Below are 10,924 nucleotides of genomic sequence, written 5' to 3'. Positions count from 1 at the left end.
TGAAGGGAACAAAACTAAGAGATTCGTTCAAGCCCTTCGGATGGACCGTGTCTAATAGCCATATCCAACGGGCCTCCAATTGGGCCAAACGTTGGCTCATTTTACCGCCACGAGCAGTGGTGGGAAGTAGATCTATACCCCGAACTCTCAACCACATGCCACTCAATTTTTCAATTCATCTCATACCAAGACATATGACATACGTAAGTTCATTAATTGTATGTCGAGATATGTGATTTATTTTGCCACCTGCCCTTGTGGCCTTATTTATGTGGGACTCACCTCCCGCCAACTCAAAATTCGAGTTCGTGAGCATGTTCTGGGCATTCAGTCTGCTGCTGGCCACGCGGATGTTTCCACGCTCAGGACCATTCCCCGTCATTTTAAACTTCATCACAATTGTGATAGTTCTGGGTTGAGAGTTCGGGGTATAGATCTACTTCCCTCCACTGCTCGTGGCGGTAAAATGAGCCAACGTTTGGCCCAATTGGAGGCCCGTTGGATATGGCTATTAGACACGGTCCATCCGAAGGGCTTGAACGAATCTCTTAGTTTGTTCCCTTCACATGATTGTTTCCCGGTTGTGGCTATTTATTATTCAATTTATATTACTGTTGTTATGCAAATCAACCTTTTGTAATTTTGATGTTAGTACTATACATCTTTAATTATTAACTATATGGGATTATTGAGGGGACTCTTGGTGTCTTTTTCCTTTCTTTTATTCACACATGTGGCACTTTGTGCCTTTAAGCTCTATGGTATTATGTAACTTTATTATATGTGTATTTAATAAAAAGATTTTTTTCTGTTTATCCAGGGTTCTGTTGTCGCTTAGTTTTTTTCTAACTTTTTTATGTTCTATTGCGATGCCCTCGTTAGTTCCACTCATATGTCTGCATACTAGCATTTTGAGATTGACACTATAATGCGGGCGTTTCTGTGGTATATCTTTCCCATATACATGTTGTATACAATTTCATTATCAATCATGGATGTCTGCTCGCGTATTGATTTTTAAAAAATATTTTAATTTTGTTTATATCATGGCTCTGCATCATGTCTAATGTTACATACTAATGCTTTGCAATATTTATGTACTTTATGAAGTATGCTTTATACGCTATTTATACTTTACATTCATAAGTGGGCCATCTATTGCACTATTTACAGTGTGACGTATCTATTGCAAGTGCAAACTCTCTAGTACAGGAAATAGGTCACTCTGCTAATAGGAACATTTCATCCCGTGTTTGCACCTCCAAGGAATCAATGATATGTGTACATTACAGAGTCCTAATGTTTAATTGTCACTTTCAGCATTATGACTCTACATTCATTTGTTGTAGAAATGAAATTCTGTCTAATACAATGACTGTTTTTGATCTGACTGTATGTCTAGAGGCCTTGACAGGGCTCAATCAAAAATATGCAGCACACAAAACAGATAGTACAGACAGATGTAGTTACTCTACACGTACCATATACAACATTTGAATCTCTAATATATTTCATAATTTGCTATTGTTAAGTTCTGTCACCTATGGATGGTGGCTTTACTTTCACTGTACAGTCTAAGTTTTTGCAATTTAACACTGTAACTTGCCCCACTTGATCATGCAACTGTCAGAGACTTTCAAAAGTGTTTTCATAAGGCATATTGGAACAAGTTAAAAATGATCTCTCATCCTTGAAAATGATTTCCTCAGAGGAGTTCCTGAATGCCTTAATTCTATTTAAAGTTCATAATAATCTGCTGGGTAATACATTCGTATTTATTTTCTCATTTATGGCTTAAGTTGGTTCCGCAGTAGTAATAAAACAATGGTTTCCTCCGGAGTTGTGAAAGGAGTACACTGCACTCAGGGTGTTCTAAAAAGACCTACATTCAGAATTCCAGGTACACCAGGAGGCCAAAAGTTGGCAGTAATATTCCAATAATACTGGGAAACATCCCCGACGTGTCACCTGTAATGCAAGAATGCAAACAATATTATCAGTGATTTTATTTCTAAATTGGTCATTTGTAGCACAACATAATATTAAACACCATTATAACTAGTCTATGAGATACAATTGGTATACCAGAGAATACTCTGATGGGCTCAGAAATGGCGTGCGTACTGTTCATCAACTCAACAAGATTAATCAGCTCCCTAATGTGGCAAAGGGGCATCACTACACCCTACTTAGTCCAGTTGCCAGATATTGTGCTTAATTTACCTCATCTCTGGTGCTATTCCTGTTAATATTATTATTCTGATCCGGCTTGATCCTGACCTTGTCTGATATGTCATCCCTCCTGACTTTGATCCTGAATTGTCTGACTTTGTTTTTTTTTATCTGTCCTTCTGTCTCGCGACTCTGTCACTGGTTTTATCTTCCTGATGTTGACCCAGTTTGAGTAACCATCCTTGCCTCAGGCTCACCCTTCCAGCCAAGAGGTAGCCCTGTGGATGCAACCTAAAGGGCCCTGTTGTAAGTGCATATCCCTTTATAGGAGTTAAATGGTGAAGGACAAGATTTCTTTGGGACTTTCTAGATGAAGTGCCTAGTGCCAAGTGCCTGAGGTGGACTTTTTGGGCTTCCAACAGACTTTCAGTGGGCAATGTAACAACACATTTTACAATACAATTAACAAAATAAGATGCTTCCTTAGCAGGCCAAAGAGAAACACTTACTAGTAAGTTTGATATAAGCAACTGCTCCATCTCCACCTTCACTGTGAGCTCGAACCTCTACAATACATTCACCTTCCCTAGGTATTGGCACTTCTAATCTATGGTCTCCAGTGGAATACAAGGTGCCTGCATGTTGTCCAACTGGCTTGTAAAGAACCTGCAGGAAGAAAAATGAAAACTATTATATTAAAAATGTGCAAAAGTTATAGGCAGGTGAGGAAAAGTACTGCAAAGTAAAAATGCTTTAAAAAAGAAGTGTTAATATTAATTGGTAAAAAAAATCCAAACTGAATAAATAAAAGAGAAATGTCAAACCATATTTGGTGTGACCACCCTTTGCCTTCAAAATATCACAAAAGCATAATTTCTGCCAGGTACACTTGCACACAGGTTTTGAAGGACCTCGGCAGGAAGAGTGTTCCAAACATCCTGGAGAATTAACCACATATCTTTTGTGGATGTTGTCTTAAGCAAATCCTTCTGTCTCTTCCTGTAATCCCAGACAGATGATGAAATCAGGAGTCCTGGAAGTGATGATATGGCCCCCACAGAGCCCTGATCTCAACATTGAGTCTGTGTGGGATATGCATACATGAAATAGAGATAGATAGATAGACAGACAGATGCTTTCCCCATTATTATAAGATAAGGAAAATAAGTGATGTGATTAAAAATCAGTAATAGAAAAATAGACAAAACTTACTTTATAGCCTAGCACTTTTGATTCATTGTACAATGGCTTTACATGGTCCCATGTGATGATATACTGCGATCCAGACTTCACAGCAGTAATTATTGGTTTCTGACTGGGAGCTTAGACAAGAATGTTATGTTATATTATAAATCTGAATACACAAATCAAAACTTAGCTTATATTGACAAGTTCTTAAAATTGTTTTGCAGAAATAATTGTGGAGTAAATTGGTAATACAAAGAATGTATGCAGGAATGTATGTAGTTATATCAGTTTGGTTTAGTTGCTGGCATAACTGATATAACTACATACCTACATTGGAATACATTATAGGGGTTGATAAAAATCTAAATTAATTTAATGATTCTCTATCCATTTAAAGGTAATGTGTCACCCCCCTGGGCCATTTCAGGCCTCTACTATGGGCATACAGGTGATAGAAAAGTAAATCTATACCTGCATGGCCCCTAGCAGAGGTCTGATTGCAGAGAAATCTGTTTTTACAAAGTATGTTTTCCAGAGGCTTGGAGTCCGGGGGACGCTAAGCAAACCCCTCCTATCTGCTTACTATTCCCCTAAATTGCTACCTCTGTGCTAAATTACCATATCCCCCCCCCACCTCCTGCACGTCACAGGGGTATGTGACGCGCCCTTCTCTGCCCTCCATCCCGCGCATGCGCAAAGCGCCACTCCCATGGAGCGCGCTTTTTTTCCTCCAGCCCTGTTTGGCAGCATACTGACAGTGGAGCGGAAGTCTCAGTGACTCACCGTCGCTTGCACAATACAAGGCTGCAGCGCAGTACGCAGCCAAACGGGGTCGGAGGGGAACAAATTGCGCACCATGGGAACGGCGCTTTGCACATGCGCGGGATGGGAAGTAGAGCAGGACACGTCACAGGGTCCTGTGACATGCAGGGGAGGGAGCAAATATGGTAATTTAGCACAGAGGCGGCGATTTAGGGGAATAGTAAGCAGATAGGAGGGGTTTGCTTGACATCCCCCGGATGCCAAGCCTCTGGAAAACAGACTTTATAAAACCAGATTTCTCTGCAATCATACCTCTGCTATGGGCCATACAGGTAAGTATAGATTTACTTTTCTATCACCTGTATGCCCATAGTAGAGGTCTGATATCGCCCAGGGGGGTGACACATTCCCTTTGATATAAAAAACAAGCATTTTTCTGATATACTTCTGTTAAAAAATTCTTACTCTTCCCTCTGCACCAACTTTCTATCTGGCCTTTTTTTCTTACATCTTATGATGTTTCATTTAGTCATCCAGCAAGCATTGGGGACTCTCAAATGAGGAGTCATCAGAGTGTTTTTACTGCAGTCACTACCACTGCTGCTGTCCCCACCCAGAAACATTTTGTTATCAGGGATGACTCTTTTAGGGACTGAATTATTATCTGCAATAATGAGTATTTGTCGGTTCTGTTACTTTCATTGCACACTGACAGTGCGCTCCCTTGACAGAAAGAGAAGTGAAAAGCTGGCTGTATTATTTTTAAAGCACATTCATAGTGTGCTACAGTGCTGGTTATAAAGGGAAGTGACAAGCCAGCTGTATTACTTTCAATAAACACTAATAGTGCACTCACAAGCCGACAACAAAGAGAAATGATAAGAAGGCAACAGTTTTTGCTGGCTTGTCACTTCTCTTCAGAACTGGCAAGGGAACGAACTATCAGTGCACAATGAAAGTAACACAATGGCAACCAGAGGCAGCATTCTGAACATGCATCTGTGTTAACAGAAGGTGCATGCTCAGTATAGAAGAGAATATCTTAATCGCTGAAAGGGTTGTCCCTGATGATGATCTTTTTCAGGGCAGTTGCAAAAGTGCCCACAGCGCCAGTCCCCTGAAGACGTCTTGTTTGAGAGGCCTCCATGAGTGCTGGAAAACTTAAAGGAAACTTCATCATATCTAAGAAAAAAAAACACTGATAGAAAGTAAGAGTAGAAAGGGAAATGTAGAGGTATTTTTTTCATTTAAAGGGGTTTTCCCACAAACGAAAGTTTATTTTAATCAATAGATCTTGGAATAAGAATAACTTGCATAATTGGTTGTGTTAATAAAAAATGTCCCTGTGCTGTGAGATAATCTTATAAATGTGCCCCTGCTGTGTACTGTGTAATGGTTGTGTCTGACCGTGTACGGAACATGGTCTGATCATACCACTTCTCCTGGGCAGGGGAGGAAGCAAAAGAATATACAGACATTACAGTATGGGATCACAGCTGATTCTTTTTGTGAGGTAAAACATTTCACTGCCTGTTTTTAAACAATGTTTTCTTTTACTTCAAAGAAAGAATCAGCTGTGATCCCGTGCTGTAATGTCTGTATACTCTCTTTTGCTTCCTCCCCTTCCCAGGAGATGTGGTATGATCAAACCATGTTCCTGTACGGTCAGACACAGCCATTACACAGTACACAGCAGGGGCACATTTATAAGATTATATCAGCACAGGAATATTTTAGTTAAATATATTCAATTGTGGAACTTATTATCATTCGAAGATCTATTGATTAAAATTAACTTTTGTTCATGGGAAAACCCCTTTAAGCATTATAGAAAAGTTCCTAGTTGTTTACATTAAATACATATAGAATCATATTAAATTCGCTTAGGCTTCAGACAACCACTTTAACCCCTTAACAACATTAGACGTACTAATACGCGTCTGTGCCCTGGGACTTAAGAGCCAGACCCGTATTAGTACGTCATCGCGATCGCGCGCGCACACAGGCTGTGTGGGCGTGATCGCCACCGGGTGTCAGCTGATTGTCACAGCTGACACCAGGTACTATGTGCAGGGAGCGGTCCTGAACCACTCCCAGCACATTAACCCCCGCCATCCTGTGATCGAAGTCGATCGCAGCATTGCGGTGGCAAGGGGAGGTGATCGCAGATACTCACCTCCTCTTCCGGCCTCCAGCGCTGTCTGCCGTGGCTTCCAGGATGTTGCCATGACAACCCGATGTCGTCATGACAACATCCGGGTCACCAGACAACAGGAAGATTGTTTGGACATGCGCAGTGCATCTCCAAACTATCTTCTCCCTGTCCAGCGCTGACAGCCTGCATGGCACAGGGATGGTGCTGCATTCCTGTGCCATGCAGGCGATCAGAATAAAAAAAGTGAAAGTCCCAGAGTGGGACAGAGTAAAAAAGTGTAAAAACTGTCAGAAAGTGAAAAAAAAAAAAATAGTAAAAATATTTTAAAAAAAATAATCCACCAAAAATAAAAATATAATGTACTCATCAATAAATATTATTATTAAAAAAAAAAAACCTATAAAAGTACACATATTTGGTATTGCTGCGTCCGAAACAACCTGACCTATAAAACTGTCCCACTAGTTAACCCCTTCAGTGAACACGGTAAAAAATAAAAAACGAAGCAAAAAACAATGCTTTATCATCATACGGCCAAACAAAAAATGGAATAACACGCGATCAAAAAGACAAATATAAATAAAAATGGTACCGCTGAAAATGTCATCTCGTCCCGCAAAAAACAAGCTGCCATACAGCTCCATCAGCCAAAAAATAAAAAACTTATAGCTCTCAGAATAAAGCTATGCTAAAAAATATTTTTTTTCTATAAAATTGCTTTTATTATGTAAAAGTGCAAAACATAGAAAAACGATATAAATGTGGTACCGCTGTAAATGTACTGACCCGAAGAATAAAGCTGCCTTATCAATTTTACCACACGCGGAACAGAATAAAAAAAAACAAAAGAAACAATTCCTGAATTGTTGGTTTTTGTTTATTCTGCCTCCCAAAAATCGGAATAGAAAGCGATCAAAAAATGTCACGTGCCTGAAAATGGCACCAATAACAACGTCAACTCATCCCACAAAAAACAAGCCGTCACATGACTGTCTGCCAAAATCTGGAAAAATTATAGCTCTCAAAATATGGCGATGCAAAAACTAGATTTTACAAAAAATGCGTCTTTTAGTGTGTGACAGCTGTCAATCATAAAAAACCGATATGATTCTGGTATCACTGTAATCGCACCGACCCGAAGAATAAAGTCGTCTAATCACTTATACCGCACGAGGAACGGCGTAAAAAATAAACTCTCGGGTTAGGGTTGGGCTAGGGTTAGGGCTAGGGTTAGGGCTGGGTTTGAGGTTAGGGTTGTGATGGGGTTGGGATTTTTTTCAAAAGTAAGAAAAAAAGATGACGATATGGTGACTAGTGTTGAGCACAAGTGCTCGCTACTTGAGTTTGCATCGGATGCTCTGATATGCATTAAGTATCTTGGGTATTTGAGTGACATGCTCGAGTCTCCGCCCCATATGCCTCGCGGCCCAAAAAACTTTGCGGGGATTGCCTGCCATGCACGTTTTTTTTTGGGTGTCTAATAACCGTGAAACATGCGGGGCAGGGACTCGAGCATGTCACTCGAGCACACGCAGTACATGGTGCATACCTGAGTACCCGATGCAAACTCAAGTAGCGAGCACTTGCGCTCAAGACTAATGACTAGTGTTGAGCCACCCCCGTAGTGTTCGAGTTCGGTTCGGTTCGTCGAACACCCGTGTGTTCGCCGAACTGTTCGTCGAACTGTTCGTCGAACACCTTCGAACACCGTTAAAACCAATGGCAGGCAAACAAAAACACATAGAAACACATAGAAAACACCTTCAAAGGTGTCCAAAAGCTGACAAACTGCTCAGAAGACACAACTAACACATGGAAAAGTGACAAGTACATATAGTGATGAGAAAAGAAAAGTGGTGGAGGAGAAAAAGGAGGGGGAGACACAGATATAGGCATGTCATGCCCTTCTAAAATCCAAAAAGTGAGAAGCCGACACGTTCAGTCCGCTCCTGCCCGTGCCACCTCCGTGTCGCCGGGTTTGTGCCAGAGCCGCGGTGAACCCTGACGGCCAGCCCCCCTCGTTCAGTCCGCTCCTGCCCGTGCCACCTCCGTGTCGCCGGGTTTGTGCCAGAGCCGCGGTGAACCCTGACGGCCAGCCCCCCTCTCCCAATACTGGTGCCTGTCCGCTGGTGGGTCGAGCGAGCCCCCCTGTGGTGGAGGCAGCTCTAAGCTTTTTAATTTAAATTGTCTCTCTAATTTGAATGAATACACTTTAAATCCATTTACAAGGATCTATTGGAGGGCAAGTCTCATGCCAGCAGCCGCAGTAATTCCAGCTCCAGTAGCGTCCACTAAAGCTGCTGCAGTTAAAAAGCTTTTATAAGGATCGAGCTCGGCTGTCCACCGCAAGGCATCCTACTGCCAGTCCCAGCCCCTATGCCTTGGGGTGCCTCCTGATGCTCTTCACTGAGTATCCCGTGGTCCCGAAGCATTTCCTTTGAAAAAATTAAGTGTCCAAACTACAGGTGGTGTAGCTTGCTTAACAGCCGGGATAATCCGCTGACTAGCAGACACTGCTACTAGGCACAAAGTATTTCCTGGGCTAGATGCAGTTAAAAATTTGTAATTAGATACTCTCGTTGGATGCTGAGAAAGCATTCCATAGAGTCTCCTGGCACGCCATATATGATTCTCTTAAAAAGCTTGGGGTAGGGGTCTAGGGGACCCTTTATAGCCAAAATCACGGCCCTGTATTGCAATACGTCACCTAGGCTGAAGATAAATGGAACTGTAGCACCCTGAGGGCTCGGTTGCTACAGAGGTATTGCACCTCACCCAGAGGTGTGATATCTCACTCTCAGGTAAGGATGGAGTGTGGATCAGGACCTGACACCTGCATGCATTACACCACATTGCCGTGGGGCAGGGCGACCAATATGCCCCTGAGATGGGCACGACAGTCCCTGTCCCTGGCTGGAGTGGGGGGAGGGAACACTGAGGAAGGGGAACCCTGTAGTGCAGGAGCAGGGAGGAAGCAGTTCCTGGGTGCATTGAGAAGGGAGTATAAAAGGTGGGCACCATCTTAGTTCAGTGCAGAGAAGTCTGAGCAGAAGTGGCAGGGAGCAGGGGCTCTGCATGAGCTCTGCTCCGGAGGCGGGCCTAGTAACAGAGGCCCAGGCCTGGAAGAGGGAGAAGGAAGGAAGAGGAGCGAAGAAGGCTCCAGGAACGAGGAACAAAGGGATCCCAGGGGTGCGGACGGGCGAGTCGCCACCGCACGCCCGAATCCACCTGCATGGAGGGGTCAGGCCAAAGGGGGAGACCGGTCCCCGAAACTAGTGGAGGCAGGAAACGACCCTCAGCTAGAAACCGGAGGCTGTGACATTTTATGTGGCGCAGCCCCTCGCTACACCCGCTAGGAGGGCAGCACATAGGGTCAGGGAAACTGGCGCCAAGTTTACCAAGAGGAGGCCCGAGGCAGCCGGACAGAAGGGTTGGTAAGAAAGGCCAGACAAAGGACACACAAAGGGGGTTCTGTGAAGCGCTCCAAAGTTATCTGGGAGTTGTCTGAGCCCCTCACCTGGTGAGCACAGTACGACGTGGGCAGCCGTTACCTGCAGACGTGGTCTGGATAATAAGAACTGTGAGTAAAGGCCCTGGACTGCATCACTGACTCCGTGTCGTTACTGCTGCTGCCCTGCACCATCACCCCCATCCTCCGCATACACTGCCCTGAGGCTATACTCCTCCCGTGGGGAGTTATGCTACGCTCTGCTGCACCCACAACACCAGCCTCAGCGGTCTGCCCTGCAGCGGCGGTTCACTCTGACCGCAATCCACGGGTGGCGTAGTCGGACATTTAAACATCAAAACCACATAAATAGTTCCGCCACTGGTTTGACCACCCTGAGCCACGGAACCGGGTCGCCGCCACGAAGACTACAACCACCAGCATCCACGAAAAAGGGTCCGGCTCCGGGTGTCCCAAGGCCCAGGGGGTGCATCAGAACATTTTCATCACCTTTCACAATCACCAATGGGACAAGGCAGGGATGTCCTCTGTCCCCTCTCTTATACATCCTAGTGACGGAGCACCTGCTCTCATCAATTCGCCATAACCCCAATATTAGGTGGATTGAGGTGGGAGGCACCGAGTACAAGTGCTCTCTATTTGCTGATGATGTACTAGTATATATCACTCAATCACATATATCCATCCATGCTGTTATGGCTGAAATAGATCACTTTGTTACATGGTCAAATTTTAAAATCAATGCAGCGAAGTCTGAGGCCCTCGATGTCTCCCTCCCCAAATCCATATAGGATTCCATCCAGTCCAACTTTCCCTTTGCCTGGCCCTCACAGGGTATCAAATACTTAGGAATTCCTATTCATAGAGACCTCTCCCATCTATGTTATCTTAATTTTGGGCCCTTTATTGAACAACTCCATACAGACCACGGTTGGCAAGTTAGAACTGTAAGATTCACTACGTGAACCACTGGTGTTTTGTGGAAAAGCACATGTACACTGTGTTCCAAATTATTATGCAAAAAGTGTTTAGGAGTGATAAGGGAAGAATTTGTTTGTTTGTCAGTTAAACTCATTGATGGTGATGTGTGTCAGGGCTCTTTATATCACTGTAAGCAATTGCAGACACCTGTGCTAATTAGTTTGGCAGGTGTGTCCAATGAAAGGCAAGACTACTTA

At 43.5% G+C, this 10,924-nt stretch overlaps 1 protein-coding gene across 3 annotated transcripts in view; it reads right to left on the bottom strand.

Moving 5' to 3' along the window:
• Window positions 1–1,504: 1,504 nt before the first annotated feature.
• Window positions 1,505–10,924, bottom strand: part of LOC141165067 (contactin-1-like) — a 288,068-nt gene continuing 278,648 nt past the window's right edge. For all 3 annotated transcript variants that reach the window (XM_073650711.1, XM_073650713.1, XM_073650712.1), the window contains 3 exons: window positions 3,385–3,494; window positions 2,682–2,838; window positions 1,505–1,968 (listed from right to left, as the gene is read on the bottom strand). In XM_073650711.1, the coding sequence (XP_073506812.1) occupies window positions 1,889–1,968; window positions 2,682–2,838; window positions 3,385–3,494 (347 nt within the window). In that variant the 3' untranslated portion in view covers window positions 1,505–1,888. The remainder of the gene's footprint in view (window positions 1,969–2,681; window positions 2,839–3,384; window positions 3,495–10,924) is intronic.

This window comes from Phyllobates terribilis, unplaced genomic scaffold (genome assembly GCF_046119375.1).
Source record: "Phyllobates terribilis strain yellow unplaced genomic scaffold, ASM4611937v1 Scaffold_11__3_contigs__length_659146591, whole genome shotgun sequence".
In the NCBI taxonomy this organism is placed as follows: domain Eukaryota; kingdom Metazoa; phylum Chordata; class Amphibia; order Anura; family Dendrobatidae; genus Phyllobates; species Phyllobates terribilis.
Note: the sequence above shows the minus strand (reverse complement) of the source record. Positions and strands in the feature narration are given on the sequence as shown.